This window comes from Tachypleus tridentatus, chromosome 7 (genome assembly GCF_004210375.1).
Source record: "Tachypleus tridentatus isolate NWPU-2018 chromosome 7, ASM421037v1, whole genome shotgun sequence".
In the NCBI taxonomy this organism is placed as follows: domain Eukaryota; kingdom Metazoa; phylum Arthropoda; class Merostomata; order Xiphosura; family Limulidae; genus Tachypleus; species Tachypleus tridentatus.
This window is the reverse complement of record NC_134831.1, coordinates 26,610,739-26,636,121: the sequence shown is the minus strand read 5'-3', so window position 1 is coordinate 26,636,121 and position 25,383 is coordinate 26,610,739. Positions and strand designations below refer to the sequence as shown.

The window sequence follows — 25,383 nt, the reverse complement described above, 5'->3', positions numbered from 1 at the left end:
TTACTAAGCAGCAGCAAAAGCCAACTTACAAACTCCAAATTAAGTCGTTAAATATTATGAATGCTCGCCCCCAACGTCGGTATGGATTTCCTAAACTACACAAAACGAATATCTCTATCAGACCTATTATCTCCTATATTTATGCTCCCGTTGAAAAATTAGTGCAGAAAGCCCAAAATATTTAAACCTAAGTTTGGTATAAAAAAAAACTCTTTGTAGAAAAAATTAAAATATGTAGAGACACCGAATAACGCCAAAATAGTCTCTTTCGATGTTTGTGGTCTGTTCGCAGTATACCTGTTAGTAAATATTAGTGATTTAATGGATAAAGAAAAAAATAAACCTTGTTTATTCCAAGTAATTGAAGAAAATGTAACAAACACTTTTCTAGATTAGACATACTTAAAATTTAATGACCAATATATAACAAGGGATTAGCTGCTGGTTTCTCCACTCTTTTTGCCTGCAGACCTGTTCAAAGATAATTTAGAGTAAACAATTGCTTAGTAGTAAGCATAATACAGAACGTATTAAATATAGATTTATTATTGAGATTATTTGTCTCTGGAAAGGATCCAACCGTTATCTCAACAATTTTTTTAACTTTCTTAAATCACAGAACACACTTATTAAATTTACTATGGAATTTGGTGAAAATGGAAACACGGAATTTTGGACTTAATTAATGACATAAGTAATAGTTTACATTCCGTTAATATTTTCAGAAAACAGTGACAGAATCATATATACTTCTTCAATACATCCAATATTTCATAAACTTATGTTCCACAGTTTGTTACACAGACTTATAACCGTACCAATGTTATCTAAAGATTATGAAATTGAATTAAAAAACAAACTATAAAACAAACTGCTGTTAGTAATAGTCATAAAACAATGTTAATTAACACACTATTGTTTAAAAGATTGAAAGCCACAAATTTTAAATCAATATTTCCAAATACAGTACAAAACGATAACAACAACAAAAATGGTTTAAAATGAGATACATTGGAAAACCTTCTCAAAAAATATATAAGACACTGAACAAAGTACATCTACAGATCGACCTTCTTTTATGAAACAACCGAAAAAAAGCGTTGTGCAACAGCCAAGACAGAATCGAAAAGTACAGCAACATTGGTGTTTACGAATTAAGGTGTCAACACTCGTATGTATGCATATATATATATACATAGATCAAAGGAGACTTTCCATGGAAACGAATATTAAAGCTTAATACCCCCAGTGGACTCACACCGCGAAAAACCGGTTTTCTATACCCGTGAGCAGCCCATTGTGTAGCTTTGTACTTAATTCTGAACATACAAAACAAACTAAATGTTAAAAATTAAGGAAAATGGATTTAACCGTTGAATCCTACTTTACTGAAACTAAACATCAATTTGATCCATAAAAAACTGTAATATTTTACACATGCGAAAAGAATTAAAAAGTAGACAGTCTTGTAATTTTAGGAATAAATAGAAGTATAAAAACAAAGAAAGTTCCAAACAACCAAATCAACTTAAGCTCCTCCCCACTTCCTACTTCACTTGTCTCCTGATGAATGTCAATTACACTTCTTTTTCTCTGTTTAAACATAAACCAAAACATTTCAATCTGAACCTGATAATGCAATTACTAGTAAAACCAAATGATTTATTTCTGAAAAGTACAATTACACTATGTAACAAAATTTTTACTTTTTCTTGTTTCTGGGCAGAAAGTGTTATTTCTCAATTGCTTTGTCCTAAAGTGGATGGAAAAGACTTATTTTTCTCTTTAAACTTTACTTTTACCTCTCAAATTTACCCATTTTTCAAAACATTCCAGGTAGGTTCAGTGCTGAGTTGCTGATAGAGAATTTTCTCGAACTTACAAGAATTTTCAAGAAATGTCTAGAATATTGTAGAAGTTACAAAAATTTTCTAGAATTTTTGTGCTGCTCCATTACGGGAATAAGTATCTGATTCATTCGGTGTACCTCAAAGAGAAATACAACAGCGTCAAGACCTTGCTAGAAGCCTTGGAGTATGATAAGTGTGGCTGGGAGGGTATCGGAAACTTAAAAATGATGGCATTCCTGATGGGTCTCCAAGGAGGCTTTACCAAGTTTCCATGTTATCTTTGCCTTTCGGACAGCAGGGACATCGCAGTGCACTCCAACAGGAAGCACTGGCCTCAAAAGACCGAGTTCTCTGTGGGGAGGCACAATGTCAAGTGTGAGCCACTAGTGAACCTCCACAAGGTGTTGTTCCCACCATTGCAAATAAAATTAAGTCTTACGCAACAATTTGTCACAGCTCTTCGTAAGGAGTCTGCATCCTTCAAGTACCTTCGAGACTTCTTCCCTAAGCTGTCTGAGGCAAAGGTCAAAGCTGGTGTCTTCGTTAGACCACAAATAAATAAGGTCCTGGAGTGCACAGAATTCCTCAAGAAGCTCAGTAGGAAGGAGAAAAAGTTTGAAGCAGCTTTGTCGCATTGGTTCTGGACTTCTTTGGCACTCACAAGGCCGAAAATTATATGGAAATGGTTGAGACTCTGGTAAAGAACTATGGCAAAATGGGCTGCGGGATGTCTCTGAAAGTTCAAACACTTGATGCTCATTTTGATAAATTCAAGAAGAACATGGGAGCATACTCAGAGAAGCAAGGCGAGCGTTTCTACCAAGATATACTGGACTTTGAACGCCGCCACCAAAAAGCATATAACGAAACATGATGGTAGACTATATTTGGGGGTTGATTCGTAAAAGTGATTTACATTACAGTCGCAAATCTCGAAAAACTACTTACTTCTAAACATTTTTGTTCATTTTTGTATAACTTTAGTACAAATACATGTGGCCTGGCATGGCCAAGCGCGTAAGGCGTAAGACTCGTAGTCCGAGGGTCGCGGGTGCGTGCCCGCGTCGCACTAAACATGCTCGCCCTCCCAGCCGTGGGGGCGTATACTGTGACGGTCAATCCCACTATTCGTTGGTAAAAGTAAAGAAAAAGTAAAAGCTGGTAAAGTAGCCCAAGAGTTGGCGGTTGGTGGTGATGACTAGCTGCCTTCCCTCTAGTCTTACACTGCTAAATTAGGGACGGCTAGCACAGATAGCCCTCGAGTAGCTTTGTGCGAAATTCCAAAACAAACAAATACATGTAACTCGTGATTCATATGTTGTTTTATTCAGACCTTATGTAAGTGAAAATGTGCAAATTTGCCCGTTTTTAGGAAATAGGTTACTTTCTAAATTTCATTATCTCGGTCACAAGAGCAAAGTTGAAGGGAATAAAGTTCATGTTCTGTACCTTTACAACATAAGTAATTAAGAAATAACACATACTATCTAGGAACAAAATTTATGTTACATAGTGCTATCTTCCTTCTTCACAATTATACATATGGAGTTTTTCCAACGATCTTAATTGGCATTGTTTGAAAAATTATTATATTCTCTTATCATTCGCAATAGATATTTTATATAAAATTATTACTGCATTTCCATGGCAATTGAAATGTACATGGTTTTGTTTTCTCTAAAACACAATCAAGATATATATATTCAAAATTAATTGTTAAAACCAAAAAGAGAATAAAACGTTGAAAATAATACTCTCTATTTATATATATGAACAGAAATAGAATTAAAATATAACATATACAGGAAATATTTATACGGGTGTTTTCTAACAGCAAAGCCACATTGGGTTATATGCTGACTTTCCACCGCGAGGAATCGCATCCCAGACTTTAGTGTTGTAAATCCATAAACTTACCGCTGCACCAGCGGGAGACATATTTATCCGTCTATATATATTAAGTATAATTATCCACACAGCTGTAGACCATGATGTATATCTAACCGTGAAGTAACACTTGTATTATAGAACAGGATTAATATGAATGAGAGTCACAGGTTTCAGTGTTATCTTTATCTACTACTCTGTCCACCAATTAGTTTTGTTACGATGTTTATAACATTACATTTATGGTAGACATTACGTTCAATACAGATGGCATTTCAACACTTACATTTGATAGATAGATCATCACTAGTGAAAGGTAAGTGTAAAATAAATCGAAATGCACGTCTTGAGCGTGCTCGAATGAAACAGAAGTAGATTCATTTAGTAGGTCATCACGTGTAGTAATTAAGTTTGTAATAAATATGATATCGCGGATAATAAGTGCTACCAGAAATTCATACAGGAATTAATTTTGTCGGATATACAAAATACTAATTTCTATACACGTCAAACTACGCTTTGTATCATGACATTTAAGTGCTTTGTGTTAAACTTACATAGTAAATACAAGAATAGATCTGATATATCTGAAATAAGCACGTCAGAGACGTATATTTAACGACACCTTCACATCCTAAAAGAATAAGTTAGAATACTCCAAATGCCCTACATTCTCTACAGACCAGGATAACCAATATGAAAAAGATTTTCCAAACCAAAATCATTTTCTACCTTTATACATTCACTTCATTAACTATTAATTCTTCTTATCTTTCTCAGCTAAGAAATCCATTTTTAGTTAATGTTCAGCTTGCTTCTCTTGTTCCACTGACCCTTTTTCCTACAGTCTACTTAGTTTTCTTTGTACGTATTCACTTTATACGTAATTTTGGTTATCGTTTTCTTGTGGTATAAGATATATGTGTCATTTAATGGTGGAATTAACATGTTTGCTTTTACTTATTGCATATCTTCGGGTTTTAATATTTATAAACTTATTTCAATAATTGTTAGTATCCTAATTCTGAATAATTAGAATTACATGGCAGAAAAGTGGTTTGTTGATTAATATACTGAATTGTGAATTCGAGAGTCCAAGGTTTGCGTACTGTTGCTTCACTTTAAAGCCATGGTAAGTTGTGAAAATAATGATCAAACTCCACTATTTAGACAGATAATGGTAGCCTGCGGTGGGTCCAGTTGATTAGCTGTTTTCGTTATCAGTTTAAAAGTTTTAGAAACAGCTGGAGCGAATATCTGAAATGCAAAAAGTAATTATGATACTATATTACTGGTAGAAGGATGTTTGTTGATAAAATTGAAAGTTAAAATATATATAAACTAGACTACATATTAATTTTATTTTAAAAAATATATTTTACTTTTACCTCCACCACTCATACAAAGTTGCGATTTTGGTTTATTCATTTCGACAACAATGATCGTATAAAGTTAGTACCCTTCATGGAACTCATTAATACTGTTATATACTATTGTTATCTTACTGGTCTTGAAAAGATATAAATTTCGTAATTTATAACTTTATAAATATATAGATAGATATACATATATATATATAAGTATACTGAGCTAATATTCACCAAATTCTTGAAATAATTGAATCTCAAACGTATAGGTTCACATTCATTAGGTTTCCTAAATACAACAACGTTTCTTAATAAAAACTCTGACATCTGTAACAAGTTTTTTCTTTAATCATGAAAACATAATCTTATTACGATTACGAAGGGTTGAAGTCACATTGCAAGGACTTTCGTGTATGGATAATAAGTACAATTACGGTGTAAATGACTGTGTGGTGTAGCTGTACTTGCATTTTGTTAAATTGTCTGCTTTGAAACTTCTAGAGCTGACTAGTCTATAAAGATGAAACCGGAAGATAGGTACGTAAGTGTTCCGTGACTGCGTACTGAATTTTATTAGGCTTCCCTCATCGTAACATGAACTCCAAAAACTTTTAGTCATGATCTACCTATACATCGGGTGAATAGTTGGATAGACTTAATTCATTAGACTTTATAGACAATCAGTCTAGAATTGTACCTACAATTTAAAAATCCACCTGAAGACTAGAGTGACACCATTGAATGATTATATCTTTGAGAGAGACTCTTTGTGAACGAAATAAACAAGTAAACTAAAGGTAACAAGAGAGATAAAACCCCACAACTGGATACGAACATAAAATCTGAACTTTAACAGCAGAGACAAAAAGGAAGATTGAGTTAAAATAATATGTTTCTAGTGATTATTAACGATTCCCGACACTAAATACACGACAAATGAATCTATTGGAACGTAAATAATAGGAAATATCGGACAGCATGAACATCTATTACCTGCAGTTAAAATGTGGAAGTTAAAATGACTCAGCTATTCCACAGGATCAAGAAGCCTTACTGCAAAAATCAGTAACTCCAATAAGAAAGAAAGGAAGTTCTAGGATAACGTCGCTGTTTGGATAACAAAGTCACATCACAGTTTTTGCGGATTGTCAAGAACTTCTAGCAAACAGGAGCTAGTCATACGATACATGGAAGTGAAGGAACTAAAACGGTACTCGTTCTGTCATAATTGTTTCGTTTTAATTTACTAAATGTTTGTCCAAATTTTTACTAACATCTTACACGATTATCGTATCATTATCACGAAAACTCTGACTCAACTAGTTCTGCTTTCTCAGTTACTGACTTTAAAAGCCACAGCTCAGTGAATTACTGTAGAAGTAGCGTGTACGCACTTGTGCTATCTCTATTTATATTCCATGTGGAGTAACAGATTGTACGAGTAGACATTAACAATATTTAGAGTCAACCTCACTTATACATAATAACTGAATACGTAAAATATGTTGAGCAATAAACACTTTGTTTACAGAGTGTCTTATTTTGTTTAACTAGCTTTCACAATTCCTGTCTCTGAAACACAGACAGCTATCGCTTAAAATTAAAGCCACGTGTAGTTTTATCTATTTATGTTTTTTGTTTCTTAATTAATCTTATTCTCTTTCATGTCCCATAACACGAAAACTGCAACATAAATGTCTTTCCTAGAAGCACATGGCTTCATAGGAAAAGAAAAGAAAAAATTCTGTGACAAGTATTTGTCGAAAGAGTTATTTAAGTGTTCAACACAGTATTAGTTATATGTATATATTGTCCCCATTTATTGCTCCTTCTTTGCGTTTCAGGTACTAACTACATTTTCACCATTGTATATTAGCGTGACAGTTTATCTCAAATTTTAATAGACTGTGTTTCTACTTCGACATGACCAGATTGTTAGGGCACTCGACTCGTAATCTGAGGGTTTCTGGTTCGAATCCCAGTCATACCAAACATACATCCCCTTTCAGCTATAGGGACGTTATAATGTTATGGTCAATCCCACTATTAGTTGATAAAAAGGACCAAGATTTGGCGGTATGTGGTGATGACTAGCTGCTTTTTCTCTAACTTTTGCTGCTAAATTAAGGACGGCTAGCGCAGACAGCCATCACGTAGCTATGCACAAAATTCAAACCAAACAAACAAAACAGATATGCTTATACTTATTTGCTAGCAGAACCAATACCACAAACCCAGTTCTTCCGTATCTATCAGTCGGCCCGGCATAGCCAGGTGGGTTAAGGCGTGCGACTCGTAATCCGAGGGTCGCGGATTCGCATCCTCGTCGCACCAAACATGCTCGCCTTTTCAGCCGTAGGGGCGTTATAATGTGACGGTCAATTCCACTATTCGTTGGTGAAAGAGTAGCCCAAGATTTGGCGTGGGTGGTGATGACTAGCTCTCTTCCCTCTAGTCTTACACTGCTAAATTAGGGACGGCTAGCGCAGATAGCCCTCCAGTAGCTTTGCGCGAAATTAAAAAACAAACAAACATCTATCAGTCGTGTTGCTTGTAAAGTTTGAGATGCAGAAATACGTAACTAATAATACTTCTACTCTCTAGAGATTATTAAAGCTGTAAAAACTTTACAAATTATTACTTCATTTTTAGTAAACAGATATATGCAAGTATAGTCATTCAATTAATTATAAAAGTGTATAATCGTTGGTCACTTTAGTTTAAAACTGATCATATAGCTAGGAATAACACGTAATAAGTTTGGTTTAAAAACGTTAAGAAATTTTCAGCATATTTAATGATGTTAGAAGAGCTATTTGTATTTTGTTCTTCAGCGAACTTCGAACATGCACGTATAATTGAGTGGTTTTGTTGATAGCAGAAATAAAGGGACAGACCCATAGATATTCATGTTTAAACCTAATTATGAGAACTTATGAGTTAAAGCAAAAACAAATGTATTATAATAAGTCAACCACACTACGTCAGTCATATCCAGCGCCGATTCGACCTTTCGTTCAGTTACAGGGCTAAAATACGAAAGACATAATAACGGTCTTTTATAAAATCCATTATTATAAATAAACAATCACTGTTATGGGGTAAAGTAAATCAAATGAATTTCACTCGTTATCACTTTATTGAAGTCAGTTTACAAATCAGATTTTTAAGATTTTTAACTTAAGGATTAATTTTACAATATTATTTATTTATTATTAAATTTGTTTTTACTAATTATTGTTATTTAATTTCAGTATACTTCATTGTCCTTCAAAAGATATACTGAATCAACAAATTAGTCTTATTACAATCGCGACTCTCCATACAGTTTAGCTTCAAGTGTGAAACAAAGACAAACATATTAAATAATCTAGTTAAATGAAGAATATCCAACAGTGGCACAACGGTATGTTTGCGGATTTACAATGCTAGAAACCGGGATTCGATAACCGTGATGGACGTAACATAGAGAGCCCATTCTTTGGCTTTGTACTTAAACTACAAATAAACAAAATGAAAAATAGCAGTAAAAACATCACTGATGCAGTTTTGTTGATACTGGTGTGTTTCTATATTTAACTATTTTTAATTATATAATTTCAAAAAAGGAATATAGTATTTTGAAGCATCCGTTCAACTATTTTCTAGCTGTTCATATGTTTGTACCATTGAACATCGAATAAAGGCTTATATCTAAAAAAATTGTTTACTAATTTTGTGATGATACAAAAAATAGACAGATTACGATATACTTAAATTCGTTAGTCCATGCTTTTTTTTAAAAGTTACTGTTTAAGTACCAAACACTAGGGAAGAGTTATAAACATAATCTGACATTTGTGGTAAAAGAAATAGGTAAACTGCAGATTTCAGATATGTATTTCATTATTTGAATTGAAAAGATAAAAATATATTTTGCGTAAAGTAATAAAGACTTAAAAATATGAATATGTGGTTGTGGATATACACTGCTGGTCAAAATCTTAAGGCCAATGAACATAAAGAAAAAATAAGCATTTTGCGTTGTTAGACTCAACCACTTATTTGAGTAGATCTTCTAAAGATGAAAATAAGAAAAGGGAAAATAAAAATAAAAAAAAACATTTAGCGTTTAATATGGAAAATGTGAATGCTGAGAAATTAGCCTGAATACTAGCTGGTCAAAAGTTTAAGACCATACTCAAACGAAGCGATAATTGGTAAACACGTCACGAAATTTAGTCGTTTGTGTTCAAACAATAGCGTTGTCAACATCTCCCAATGACATCTCCTATGTTACATTGGGTAAAAACATGGCAAAAGCTAAAATGTTGACAGAATTTGAACATAGCAAAATTGTCAAGCTGCAAAAGCAAGGTCTCTCTCAACGTGCCATTACTGGTGAGATTGGGCGTAGTAAAACTGCTGTTGCAAATTTGTTAAAAGACGGATACGGAACGAGAATTTCAAGTGGTCGGCCGAAGAAAATTTCGCCGGCGTTGAGCAAGACGATTCGATGGGTTGTCCGTCAAGACACCAACCGATCGTCGAACCAGATTAAAGACCTTACGGACGCAGAATGCAGCTCAAGAACAATAAGACGGCATCTACGAGAAAACGACTTTAAAAACCGTAAACGTCTTTAAAGGCCACGCCTTCTTCAACACCACGAAACAGCTCGGTTAAACTTTGCTGAAAAGAACTAAACATGTGACGTAGAAAAATGGAAGAAGGTGTTGTTCTCTGATGAGAAAAAATTATAAAAAAGCAGTATACTTTAAAAGTATTAGTAGAACAGTTTGAATATATTATTTATAAGGTACAAAGTTTTTGGCCATGTATTTGCTTTTGTGTGTGTGATTTCTTAGAGCAAAGCCACATCGGGCTATCTGCTGAGTCTATCGAGGGAAATCAAACCCCAGATTTCAATGTTGTAAATGCGTAGACTTACCGCTGAACCGGCGGGGGACTTGTTTGTGTGTGTGAATTCCTTATTTACCAATATAAATGACCATTTCCAAAAATCTACGAACAAATATGAACAATAAATCGTCCCTATAATTCGTAAACATTTACTTTTATCTCGCGCCACTCTGTATAATTCCTTGAATATGTTTGTGTGTGTTTATTAATAAATTTATAGAAAATGATAAAAACAGAAATAATAGCGTAAGACATGCATGCTAAAAAATATCAGTTTGTTTTTTTACATAAACCCACTTTAAGTTTGACTTCTTGCATTCTGAAACAAAAAGCACAACATATCAGACCAATATTATTATTTTCTCAAAAAGGACGTATAAAATAATATGCTTATTTCTATTATTCAAATTTCCAGTCGATCGATTTCAGTGTTCAAAACTTGAGCAATGGATCTTACATAAAGTAAAAAGTGAAACTGCTACATACACTTATCGCAGTTTAAGGTACTAAATGAACAGAAAAAACAGATATGTTTCTTGAAATATTAGTAAGTCAAAAATGTGTTGTTAATTTTATTTTCTCAACGTTATTTCTGAAAATGTGTTTTCTTGAAATTAAAACATAAAAGCAACATACATATATAATTTGCCGTGAAAAAAATTCCCTCATGCACTAGCTTATGAATTCCAAATAACTACTTATTTGATTTGCCTAAATGTAAATAAAGATTTTTCTTGATTTTTTATTTAGCTTAAGCTTGAAAAATAGAATCACAACCCGAAACTTCTGTGCTCCAGACATTAACTATCTCCTACTATTTTTCTGTCTGCACACGTGTTCTACAGAAGGAGGCTTACAGTGTCCGTATCTATGTATTTGCTATTATTTATTTTTCAGAAAATGTTGCAATAGCTGGTGGGAAGATTACTTTACCCTGCAATATAACGCCGTCATTGAAGGATGATAGAGTAGTTTTAGTTCTTTGGTACAAAGATGACTTTTCGAAGCCAGTTTACACTTTAGATTCTAGAAAAGGAGGCATTGCTCAGGGACGCCATGCTACAAGTGATCCATTTACAGGAAGGGCCTATTTTAGTACGGTCGACAGACCAGCGGTTCTCGTATTGGACCCTTTACTGCCAGAGGATGAGGGACGTTTCAGATGTAGAGTGGACTTCGAACGAGAAAGAACAAGGCACGACGAAACTTACCTTATGGTGGTTGGTTAGTTACTACAAAATATTTACCATCTTAGATTAACTTGCTATTTAAGTATGGAAATACATGTTCTCAACTGGGATAAACGAGCTTATTATTCATTCAACTTAAAGTTGTAATTAGAATAGTATTTTAACAATATTCTTCAACATGGTAGACTAACTAAACGTGTAAAAAGAAGTGATGTGAAAGGAGACAGTTCATTTTCAGTTTAAACTATGTTTCATTGTCTATTCTTGTATGTTTTGTTCTTCGTGTATTAAGTGTGTTTATTTTCGCATTTGATAGAATATAATCGATACTTTCTTATTAAGGACTGTTAAGTTACGCATTTATTTTGCTGCTAACTATATATGTATTTAATTAGACTAATCTTTTCTTTTATCTTATGCAAATGGCTCATTTAATACATGTAAGAAGCTACTTAATGTTTGTGTTAGGTGAAAAGGAATGTTTAATTGAAATCAAAACTGCAGGCAGATAGGTCATCAAAAACATAAAATGTTATAAACCTCAAATTACGACCATTAAGAAGAACAAGCATAGTATATATGAGAAGAAAGATCTTTTATCAATAAGGGCGAAAAAATAAACTTAACTGTATGTACTAACAGAAAGCTAAAGAAACTTAGATTACTTTTGAGTTGGTCATGCTCCAATACAATAACTAGAGACAGTAAAATTGCACAATTAATAACTTAAAATCAGTCGGATAGACAGAAAAATTTCATTCTAAAGACTCTTCAGTCTATATTACAAGAGATGAAAACAGTTATCATATGCCTTAATAGTCCGGCTTTAGTAAAATAAGTAAAATGATTATTTTACAAGTTTTAGTCTTAAGCATGTATGTTTGTTTTCTCATAACAAAGCCACTTCTAGCTATCTGCTGTATCTACCAGGGAGGAATCGAATCCCCAATTTTATCGCTGTCCCACCGGGGAATTTTAGTTTCGAAATAAAGTAGAAGGTGAAAGTGAGACGTAAATTTTATAAGTCTGTCGTGAAAGAAATGATAAAAACCGGAAGTTAGAAAATAGCAACATATTTTTAAGTATTTGATGAGTACTGAAGGAACGCTATGATACACTGAGTTGAAAAGTCTCCTTAGGATTTGAAAACGATGAGCTAACTCAGTATAACGTCATTAACTAACGTTTTTTAAGTGTAAAGAGGAATTATTTAAGTCAGGGTTTATTTATTTGTTATTAACCACAAAGCTACTTAATGGGTCATTTGTTCTCTACCCACTGCAGATATTGAAACCATATTTCTATCATTATAATCCTTCAGACTTACTACTGAGCCACCGGTGGCTTAACTCAGTGAAATGTCCTGCTCATTCTATGTTTCTCACAACCTTGAGAAATTGTGCCATTTTCTGATTTCTAGTTTAACTAACACAGAAGATCCTTAAGTAAAATGCGTAAGAACGAGTAATGTACATGTTATGTAATTTATCCCAAATGGAACTGGTTAAGGAATATAACTCATGTTATAATTTCTAGTGAATTAACTAGAAACACAAATGCCTATATTTTAATTTTAATTCCTCGCTGACAGTTTCGTTCGTTCCTCGACACTGATATATTATCATACCAAATATTCAATTAGTAGCGAAATGTTTAAAGCAGTTAGAAAACTAAATAATAATGATGTCTTTTAATAAGAGAGGAAAATAACTTTCTGTAATCAGCAGATACTTTAATTTACCTATGCTAATTTGATTCTGACCTATATAATAACCGTTCTAGGTTTTTTTATGGGGTTAGTTGTATTTACCGGCATGGCCACGTGGTTAAGGCACTTGACTCGTAATTTGGGAGTTGCGGGTTCGAATCCCCGTCACACCTAACATGTTTGCCCTTTTAGCCGTGGGGGCGTTATAATTGACAGTTAATCCTACTATTGATTTGTAAAAGAATAGCCCAATAGTTGATAGTGGATGGTGATAACTAGCTGCCTTCCATCTAGTCTTATACTACTAACCTAGGGTCGACTATCGCTGAGAGTCCTTGTGTAGCTTTACGCAAAATTAACAAAAACAAAGCAAAATGGTGAATAAAACTTCATTTGAATCTATTATTCTTATATACTGAGGTGGTTAGGTAATATAATTTTGTTCCTGATAAATTAAGGACAGTTTTAAAATACAATAGTTATGATAGTTCTTTTAAATATGGAATATCTTATGCATTTTGAAACTGTATATGAATAGGTCTTGTTAATTAATTAAACATCATATATATATACGTATTTACCAAACGTAAATACGTTTTTACGAAAACCCATATAATTTCCAACTGGATTTGTAACATATATAATACTTTTGTCAATTTTGAGCATTTGTTATATGTGTCGAGATGAAACACCTTTATTTAACAATTTATTCACTCTAACTACAACAGGCAGTTTCGCATTTTACAGAGTAATAATGTCTTTATTCGCAGAATGATTGATCATTTGTTTTAAACTCAATGAGATATGAACAAAGTATATAATACAAGTTTATTGCTTACTACCGAAATATTTTTAGTGCCTCCGAGAAGTCTTTTCATAACAGATGAGCGAGGAGAAGTTGTCCAAAGCCTAATAGGACCTTACAACGAGGGAGACAGCCTTCTGTTAACATGCGAAGTAGAGGGAGGTAAGGTAAAGCCAATCATTAATATGAAGGAGAATACGGCTATTCATTCTATAAAATATTCATTCCAAAGTTCTATAGGCCTCATGGTTAACAAATGTACGCGTGATACGCTTCTCATACTCAGAAAACGCATTGTTTCTCGAGTCGTTAAGCTAAAATCATTATTATACTACAGGATACTATGGCCACATCATTTAAGTTCTAGGTACACTCAATTTTGTAACTGACATAGAGCATGAATATCTTAATAGAATGAATCATTATTTTCAGACTCAGATATCTGTTTTCTCTATACAACTGGATATGTGATTTATAACACAGTATCACGACAACTGAAAAATAATGAATATATTTACTATTAAACATAATTTTTGCAATACTTTAATAATAGTCCTATTATATTGCTAACACTGCACTTTTTGTCCTATTTCTTATGGTTTTACGGTAAGATTGTTGTTGGTTTTAAGGCAAACCATTTCAAAGGACTTGTTGCGCTCTGTCAACCACTGGAAATCAAACTCAGAATTTTAGCTTTGCAAGCCCATAAATGAATGTATCGGTGACATTTAAAGAATACGTAAAACAAATAATTGTATTTCAACCACATTGTATCCACTGTGGTACAGAAATATACCGGAGGATTTTTGGTGTTTTTGTTTCCCAATGGAATTAAAATTTCTTCTCAATTTATTATTAATTCTTAATATCGACCGGTTTCTTTGCATAAAACACGTGACTCAGAAAAATGACTGAGAAAAAAAGGTTTCTCAGAAACGACGTTATCTTGTGACTTTGTTACTCTTTTATATCAGGAACTACACTTTAGTGTCCACTGTTTACTTGGGTAATGTCTAAATTCTAGTCGATGAATGTTGTGAAAGGGTGATCTGTCAAGTGGTAAGGCATCCACTGACAAATAAACCAAATTTTCTGTGAGCTTGAAATCAATATTTAGTTAGTTTCATCGTGACTGGCTCTGCAAAGATTAATCTTGAGCGAAACAAAGCTAAATATGTGTTTATAGTCTTGGCACATTGTAGTAAGGACAACTGTTGGAAGTCTTTAGTCTATGTTTTATTCAAGACTGTGTTCGTATTGTCTTACACTTTGTTTGAAGTCCATTTTTCTTAAACTTAAGCTCAACCATTATGCATTCAGCACTGTCCCTTAATACCACATTTAGTAGAACATCCTACGTTAATTTAGTTCAACTGAATATACCACTTCGCGATATTCATTGGCAACGACGTGTTTCGCTCAATTAGAACAGAGCTCATCAAACAGGCTTGATATTTAAACACTTAATTAAATGACCAGTATCGCATGCTTAACATTTAAATTGCATTAGAACATATTTTAAAAAAAGTTGTAAACGGTTGCCTAGTAAATAATGGCACAGATCTTAACTGGGAATTTTTATGATTTATCTACATTTATGTATATTAGAATAATATTTCATTTTAGCTTGTTTTGTTGCTACAAAGTATTTACAGTCTGTGTTAAGTTTTTTAAAGACGAAACTGGTAAGCTTTGAATTTATTGGGAACGAATATGTTTTGTATTTTTCAAGAAGATAAATAATTCTAATTACAAACAACTAATAAATTAACAGATTACAGCTACTAGTCAGTAATTTTTATTAAAAGAAAATATAACAATAAAGATTCAGATAAATTTATAATCTTCGATATTTTTCTAGGACTTTATCATCAGTACTTTTACTGTATTTATGGTAAAGATATAAATGGTATTGGCTATGTCCCGGATCCTGAGCTATGGCCAGAGGAAAGTCAACCCTGTCAGTACCCAAACTCCTACTTTTCTCACTTATATATTCACTGTGACTTATAAAGAACCCAAAGCTTAAAGTGTGAATTTTAATCCAGCTCTGCACCAAAATTCTACCAAAATCCAACAGTTATTAATGGTAGCTTCTCATCAGAAGAAAGCTATGTATAGATCAGAACTGAAATAAATACTATGCGTGAAGCCTTTTATTACTTACAAAACACGAATACTGGTTGTTTAGCTTTCAGAACTAAACGGCTTACTATAACATAAAACACTAAATATAAATATTCATTTACTTGCACAACTTCACATCTACAACATAAAAGTTATCATAAAGGAAAAAAATTCGTGAAAAATAGTATGAACTATCAGCCTAAACAAAGAATTATACCGATTTTTGATCACTGGTTCTCTAGAGAAAGGAATTGATCTCACTGGTATGGCAGTGCAGTGCTCATGCACTGATTTTTAAGTATTACTTTTAAATACAATACAATCTGAGTTGTTGTCAATAATATGGCAATCTAGGAGAAAAGTTGTTGATTAAATTGTACAAGTCTCTCTACCTTCCATTCTGTTGTCTCAAAGTAAAACATATGTATAAAAACTAAATTTTATATTTACTTGAAATTCCCGGAAATCACTAACGTCACATATAATAAGTGCTAGCGATGCTATGTTCCACTCACAATAGCATGCGATTTTACATAAACCCAAGCAAGAAAAAAAGAAACTTAAAGTGCTTCTGAGTTCATTTGATACTATGTTTTGGAGTCAAAAGCAAAAGCCTATTGAAAGATACTTAGTATTCATCAAACTGAAAACAGAAGTATAACTTCGGCCTTTAAAAAGGAAGAGTTTTAATTAGATGTGTGACATCAGGAGTCTGGTGATACCAAAGGTATGAAACTGCTTTCATACCGTTTCATAGTTCCATATTGTACAATGAAATATGTATTAGTAATTTTCTCTGAGTTCACAAAGAGATGCAACAGAGAAGTTGTTTGTTCCTTTTGATGCCACAAGAACGTATGATGATAATTTCATGTGATGTCACTAGAAGAAGGGCTAATATAATGGAATGATTACGTAGTATTTTATGTACTACTATTTAACGATATGAAACATGTTTTGACTATGATGTTGATTGATATTTCCGCAGTAATTATTATATTAATCTGTATCATTCCTTAAGTTTTATTTAACATTTTTCATCACATGACGTTATTTGCTAGTTTTGTTATTTGATTACCGCCCTGTTGTGGAACAACAGTATGTCTACGGACTCGCACCTCTAGAAACCGGGTTTTGATACCTGTGGTAAGCGTAACACAGATGTGCCCTTGTGCAGCTTTGTGCTTAATTACAAAAAAAAATAACGTAAGCGAAATCAAGTAGCAAGTAAGATAATTATTGAATTATTTATTCCATAGATATATATGTCTTACAAAATATCAACTTTGTCGTTATGCAGATTATTTTGCTAATCGTAAGTGTCAGCGTGTTGGAAAACAACCACGCGTCTTTGTGCAGCGGCCCTTTCACGAAGATAATATTACAACGTGAGCTAGATTAACAATGAAGTTTGCCATTAGGCCTCAGTTTACTGAGGAGCCAACAAAAGTTCAGAGTTCACAAAGTGATAGTTTGCGGTGAACACTGCAAATCAGTATTAAAACATGTTATATTTAGAGAATGGCAGTTTTTTTATATAACTTTGAACGGATTGTCAAGACATTGCTAGGACATAACTTCGGTGATCGAGCAATTAGAAGACGTATTCCACGAACATAACCAGCATGGTCTCAAAACCTTACTTTTGCTAAAGTTTCACTGTAGGACCACCAAAAGGCAGAGCATGGCCTAAGACTAGTGTGTTGGGAAGGTTTATAAAGATTCATTACTCCCTCTTTTCGGTTTAAAGATCTATACAAAGACCTTGGGACGGCGCGTGTTCATAGATGATAACCTTTCCTCTGGTCACTTGTTCAACATTTTAAATGGTTGTACCTGAAACGTAAGAGACCCTAACATGGAAGTAGAACCATTCGGATTGAAATTCGTGTTTCAACAACATCCAACATTACACATACTGATTCACTAATATCATCCTTCCCTTTCCCAAATGCCACAGAGATAATCAGCCTAAGCTAGTTGTAGCTATTTTTAGATAAATACATATTCTAGTATGTTAAATTTATTAAACCCACCTAACCATCAAATTACTTATTACAAGTTTATAACACTAACAGAAAATATACGTTGTACGTATGTTAAGGTCTAAATATTGACTTCTTTGACGCATTACCTGTAACTTGTATGTCACTAACATTCAGTTTTATCATTTTTTTGCTTACGTAGTTCATTTTATTTTTCTTGATTTTCGCCATCTCTGGTTTTGAAGTCAACATCACCCATCACTAAATCTTGAGCTACTTTGTATCAATGAATATTGCTACTGACCGCCACCTTAGGGACAGAAAATTCGGTGGTAGTTTACGATTTTGCGACTCACAGATTGCAGGTAAAGTGCGCTAACTACCAGGTCATGTTCAAATGGACCCCATGAGCTAATTATTCAAGTTCACAATAGAGCAAAGAAATATAAAAAAAAAAGATCACTTGTTCCGTACTTTAATCAACTTATAGCTGACTTTTCTTAAAGTAAATAACATGCTACTGAAATACCGCAAATATATGCAAGAAAAATTACAAACCCTGAATAAGAACACTAAAGATTTTGGTGATCTTGAGAGAAAGGTAAATCACGAATGACAAACGTCAGTAGACAAATGACCACTCTTAAATGTCCGCAAGAACCGAGTTAGCAAAAACACAAAAACGGATTAGTGATAAAGTACATAAGATTGAATTCTCACACGATTAATTTAAACATGGAAAATTATATTTATGTAGTAACTGATGTAAAATACTATTTATTGTTCCTGCAAATAAGTTTTTGTTGTATCTGTTAAATATATGGAGACTTAGTTAAATTAAACCTTTTTATTTAGTCTGTTTTCATATAGTTCTCATGCATTCATGAAGCTGAATGCTGAATCAACATAAATGACATATGCGTTAGTAGAATGATGTTGAATCATTAATATACTTGAATAACATGTCTATGTTCATAGAAGATATAAATGAAGAGTTACGCTTTCCTTGGTAAACCTATAGTCCGATACACGTTTTTTTTTCTTCATTTCTCTTTTTATTTTTGTTTACTCGTTTTATTGGTCCTTATGACAGAGACACAAACAACCTTCTAATGATATGATATTTTTATTTTTAGTATTATTTCGACTTTCTATTGTTCTACTTTGCTACAGCTGTGGTTATACGATAAGAAGAGACTTCAATTACAACAACAATAAACCGCAGTCAATCGTTTTATTTGTGATAGCGTGTATTTTACTTTACGAAATGTGCAGAAAAATGCTTCCCACGGTCTCAACACTTTTATCATAGAATAAACATTCTATTCTCTTATAATATTACCTTATTTTTAATCTTTATATAATACAAGCAAAAAATCAACATGATCTTTAAGTTGATAATTTCTTCGAAAATAAACAAACGAAAATGCTTTTTCTTCCTGCAACAAAATTCAGAACTCTTAGACTAAAAAAAAAGAAAAACCTTTCAAATGTGTTTAAAGCTTGAAAATGTGTTGATTTCGGTTTTTTTGTACATAAGATGTGGATGAAGTAAAATTTGGCAACTAGATTCGACCTAATAACCTGTTATATTAGCCAAGACACATTACATGATTAATAATATTCTAGATATGAAGTGTTATTCAATAATAAACTGGTGAAAAAAAACACCTTTCAAGAATTGAATTTTATTCTTACTATTTATATTTGTAATGTATCTATTTCCTGTTGCATATATACGTATATTCAAAATTCTAATGTTTATATTTAACTTAAAGCCAATTTTCTCTAACAATGGTTTCTGAAGTTTAACAGTTTGTTTTCTACACGTTTGTACGAACGGTACACAGGTGTTTTTCGGTCTTTTATAAATCAGTGACATTTCCTGAACAATAAAACCAAATATATATTTTAAATTGATAGTTTTATAAGCATTGAATCATTAAAATATTAATAAAAAAATCAAACTGCTTCTTTAAGTAGTTAGAATATTTCAACTAAACACGTATATTGTTCCATTTGACATATGATGACCATAACATTTTAAATGAGTTAACGAAGTACGACTAAAATGCATTTGTAGTTTTCATAAATAATGCGTTTATATAACTGATAACTTCTATATTCGTGACTTTCATAACACTGTTGTTGTTATTCTTAAATAATGGAGATCGACTACTTTACAGTAAAAGAAATTTGGAGCCATACCGCGTCGTTACAGAACGTATTACCACGTCAGGTCGTGCAATATCTGGAAACTATGCATCTTGTTAATATCCCTGAAGCCTAGTTTCCATTGCAAGAGACTTAGTCGCATTTTTTTTTTTTTGTTAGAAGCACGTCACTCTTCCCTGTCGGCTTTCCATATTTAATCTAATGTCCGAGGGACGAAGGATATCTCGTGCACAGAAATTTGACTATGCTGCATCTGGTTGTCTGATAAATCTGTCTTTCTACGAATTAGCATGAATACCCGTTTTATTCTCTTCTCCAGCTGCTTGAAGGAGTCTTAGGTTGAAGGGAAGTGTCGTGGAAGCAATTTATGTACACGACTTGTGTCGTTTTATGGACGAAGACCCTTTTTGATTATGTTGGAGCACTTACATAGCTTTTACCATTGGCCTTATGTTCGCGGACTATCATGTCTTACAAAACACCCACTTTACTCACCATAGCTGGGGAATGACTGGTTCCAGGCCTCTTTCTGCATCATTCTGTTGTCAAATTCTGTCCATACTTCTTTACTTTCCAATGTCATTAAGCACAATTGATATCTTCGTTCTAAAGATTCTAAAAACCACGATCTAATAGCATATTTAGAATTTGAGAGTATAAGTATTGTGCATGGGAAAGACTGTTTTTCTTATAGTAAAGCCACATTGAACTATCTGCTTAGTCCACCGAGGCGAATGGAACCCCTGATTTTAACGTTGTAAGTCCGAAGATATACCGCTATTTCAGCGAGGAACCATGGTAAAAAACTGTTAATTGTGCTTTTTCCACCAAACAACTGATTTTTGGTTACATCACACTACCTACATGGCATTAAATAATGTTATAATGTTGTTCTGATACATTCCTTTCCACATCGATTTTATATTGATTTAGATTGTCACGTGGTTTACTAGTTTGCATGTTCAAAATAATTTTGATACAACGGACTCAACACTCTGTATTTCTAACACTTAGATAATCGTAGTTTTAGGTAATAATTTTGATGACCTATCTATTAATCAGTACTATTCTTCGTTTTTCATATATCTTTGTTTATATCACCCAAGGTTTCAGACAGCATTAATTAATTTTTTTAGTAGAAAAGATTTGTCTTTCGGTAAGCTCTCACTAACTCGGAAATAGTATTTTTTGCCAGGTAAGCCCACGCCATCTGTCACTTGGTGGCGGGAGTCAGTACTCCTGGATGACACCTTCGACATCACCGTTTTTGGTAATGTTCGGAACAAGCTTCAAATTGATCAGCTACGTAGGCATGACCTAATGGCAACGTTTTTGTGTCAAGCATCAAACACTAATCTCTCTGTACCAATGACGTCCACCGTTACAATTGACATGAACTGTGAGTATAACAACTCTTACACAGCTAAAACCTTAAAGCTTTCAAGGAATCAGCTTTTTAAAAAAATTACGGTAATTTCCTTACCTTGAAGAAACAAAAATGAAGTTATGTTTTGCTTTCAGTGTTATTTTTACTTCACATAAACTCAAAATAAACTGAATTAAATCTAGTCATTTCTGCATACTCAGTCTGTTAATAAATAAATGATACTTTCTTCTGTTCCTTCAAATAAGCTGGTAAATAGCAACCTTTTCATGCACGTACATTTAAAGAAGCTTAGCTATTTGTTAATTCCGTCTTTAAATAAACAGATTATCAAAGTCTTCTTTCTTTGATAAACTCACCGTTATTAATGGTACTTACTGTTTAACATTAGCTTTTGTTTAATATCTTTGCCAGCAACGGGATAACTCCATTTTTCATTCATAAGAATCTTTCTACATTTGTTGACATTACTTTAAATAATCTATTTGTGGTAATTTTATAAAATCTCTAATACCGAGTTTTGCACTAAATAAAGTATATAATATTATTTAACATATTCATAAACAATATACCGTCATATAACTTAACAGTATTTTAATTATATTTTTTACTTTTGATCTTTTAGTAAATGCGTATATTTGTTTATGTTGCTCTTTCAGATCTCGTTTTGACATTACAACTATTTTTTCCTTTTTCTTAGTGGATATTTCACGAAAATTAACGATAATTGGTATGATTTCTTACAACACTTTCGCACATTTTAAACAAGGTACTCTTTAAAGTGGTACTTATATTTTGTATCTATCGATATGTCATTTCAAATAATTACATTTGATGGATTAATCTTTTATTCTTAGTTTACCGACTTTTCGTGCAATTTTACGACACAGGTTTCGATACCCCTGGTGGGAAAATCACGAATAACCCAAGTGATTAATAAAGTTAGTTATCACCATTAGATTCCATCAAGGAACATAGGGCCGCAATCGCTTGCGGATTCTTCAACAAGTATTTAAGTGAGTAGGTTGTTCGCCCACTGCACCGAGCCGTCCCTAATTTAGCAGTGTAAGACTAGAGGGGAGGCAGCTAGTCATCACCACCCACCGCCAACTCTTGGGCTACTCTTTTACCAACGAAAAGTGGGATTGACCGTCACACTATAACGCCCCCACGGCTGGGAGGGCGAGCATGTTTAGCGCGACGCGGGCACGAACCCGCGACCCTCGGATTACGAGTCGCACGCCTTACGCGCTTGGCCATGCCAGGCCCAAGTGCTTAATAAAGCAACAACCTAATTTTTCATTTTTAAGGACAGTAAGATCGTTACACGAATTAATTGTTAATTTCTACAGCTCCTGTAGCAGAAATATAATCATCCCAGTAACCTCACAATATAAAAACAGCGCAACTTATTTCTATTATTCTTCGATATTTACTTTTACGTTAATCAAGTTTTATGTCAATTTATTACCAGGTTACCAGCTTTGGACACTGTTTAATTAAATGTAGTGGCATTTCTTGTTTTTCAAAATAATTAAACAAGATGAAGTGGCACTTTCTTTCTTCGGTAAACTATCTTGAACTCAAGGTGAATATATTTGGTGGAATGTTTGCTTGTATTTGTTCCTTAATACCGTACATTATACAGTGATTAATCATAGTTAACTCATGTCCTTTATTTATCTACTAATTATAACCTCACACATAGAGTGATGGTTTTCATAGCACTTCTGTTTACTAATTTCTTCATCTGTACTATTTTAATTATCTTGCATACTCTTGTATTTCTTAGTTGGATCTTTTTCAACGTTCTTAATTCAGTTTATTCAAAGAGCTATTTCGTACTAAGGACATATATCATTTAGTACTAAATATTCATATTATTTAGGAATAAGGGTTCTTATTATATAGTATTATTTAGTACTAATGATGCATATTATTCAGAACTATGGGTATATATTATTTAGCACTACACATGCATATTACTTAGTAATAACGATACATATTATTACTGAGGATATATGTTGTTTAACACTGAAGGTAAATATTAGTTAGCACTAACAATGCATATTGTTTAGTACTAAGAATACATGTTATTTCTATCTTTGTCTCGGTAAGCGGATTGTTACTGACTGATATGAATCTTTTTCACTTGCAATGGATTTTTTAGTACATGGTTAACATACATTATTTTATTTTTGCATAACTCTGTTCACATTTACGAAAATAAGTATAACTTAATTAATATTAACCTAAATAAATTATACAAAATAAACGAATATTAGTTAGAAATATTTCTCAACAGTACGATTCGCTTGAAAACTACACATTCACTATTTTTTTAAAATAACATAATCTATGTTTTCCTAAATCGTAATAGCCTGGCATGGCCAGGTGGTTAAAGCACCCGACTCGTAATCCGAGAGTCGCGGGTTCGAATTCTCGTCACTCCAAACATACTCACCCTTTCAGCTGTGGGGGCGTTATAAAGTACGGTCAATCCTAATATTCGTTGGTAAAAGAGTAACCCAAGATTTGGCGGTAGCTGGTGATGACTAGCTGCCTTCTCTCTAGTCTTACACTGCTAAATTAGGGACGGCTAACCAGATAGCCCTCGTGTCGCTTTGCACAAAATTCAAACCAATCCTAAGTCATAGAACCAAACTTGTATTTCATAATGTATATAAAATAGAACATTTAATGGTTAAATTAATTTTGATTAGTTTACTTTAATATTTGGAAAACCGCTTAAGAATTGTTTCAGATTTCACGTATCAGTACTGGCTAAGTTGTACATCTAAGAGTTTATATTGCTAAAATTCGGGATTCAATGCTCGTGGTAGGCACAGATAGCCCATTTTGTAGCTTTGTGCTCAGCACCAAACAAACGTGCCAAGATTTATTTAGATATTTGTTTCCTCGAAGTCACATCATTTAAAAAACTAAAGAGTCAGAAAAACTAAATGTTTTCCTAACACTAGAATACTTCTTCAACAACAACATAAAACAAAAACACATATACTTGTTTCTGTTCGAAACTTACTGTGGTAGTACAACAATTTATACAGAACTTCACACGAGGCTTATTGTATCTAATCTTAGACTTACATAAAAAAATGTATATATATATATATATTCAGATGAATATCTCATTTATTTTAATTTGAGTTCCAACCTTAATGGTTCTTTCTTTTAACCAATCTAGAAATACCTCCAAGAATTTTATGTTTTCTAAGGATGAAAAAAAACAAAACATAAAACAATCGTTTGTTTGTTTATGGAATTTCGCACAAACCTACAAGAGGGCTATCTGCGATAGCCGTTCCTAATTTGGCAGCGTAAGAGTAGAGGAAAGACAACTAATTATTACCATCTACTGCCAACTCTTGAGCTACGCTTTTAACCAACGAATAATAGGATTAACTTAAACAAGAAGTAAGTTTAGATGAAACACATATTCATTCAATGTCATTTATTATAATATTTTACAATATTCAATGAGAATTGTTCCACTATATCTGAAACAATTAGACATTAAAATACATTGTTTGCATACGTTAATTATTCACTTATTTTTTTTTACATTGATTGTAATTTTAAAATAACATAACTTATATAATAACGAATAATGGATCGACCAAATATAACAAAAATTTCAATTTGAAATAAGTTTTCCATCAGGTTTTTCATTAAACTTGCAGAATCATGCAACATGCTTGATTAGGGAAAGGAGTTTCTCAGGAAACGTCGAATAACATGACTGTTTTTTTCTATCCTAGTCGCTTTTTGATAATTCCTCATAGTTCACAGTATATCTCTGAAAGATTTGCTCTCTTTACTTGTAAAAGTTGACAATCTGCTGTTTGAATGTAAATATTGGGATTTTAGTTGGTAAATAACCAATGAGACGAGCTAAGATCTTAAAAAATCTTATAGTGTTTTCCTGTTGATGAAACATTTCGTGACCTAGTGACCTAACAACTCAGATAGTAAGTGGAATGTC

General features: G+C 33.0%; 1 protein-coding gene and 1 long non-coding RNA gene across 8 annotated transcripts in view; one reads left to right on the top strand and one right to left on the bottom strand.

The window, feature by feature from the left end:
• Positions 1-25,383, top strand: part of LOC143255340 (synaptogenesis protein syg-2-like) — a 135,207-nt gene that overhangs the window by 73,084 nt on the left and 36,740 nt on the right. For 3 of the 7 annotated variants that reach the window (XM_076510833.1, XM_076510829.1, XM_076510830.1), the window contains 3 exons: positions 10,904-11,230; positions 13,761-13,876; positions 21,197-21,395. In XM_076510833.1, coding sequence (XP_076366948.1) covers positions 10,904-11,230; positions 13,761-13,876; positions 21,197-21,395 — 642 coding nt within the window. Of the gene's footprint in view, positions 1-6,142; positions 6,315-10,903; positions 11,231-13,760; positions 13,877-21,196; positions 21,396-25,383 lie in introns of all 7 variants that reach the window. The other 4 variants (XM_076510835.1, XM_076510831.1, XM_076510834.1 and 1 more) reach the window with 3 other exon arrangements.
• On the bottom strand, positions 327-24,163 carry LOC143255341 (uncharacterized). Its single transcript, XR_013030563.1, has 3 exons — positions 23,845-24,163; positions 4,470-4,994; positions 327-471 (listed from the first exon to the last, which is right to left on the bottom strand). It is a non-coding gene; the product is annotated as an uncharacterized LOC143255341 (long non-coding RNA).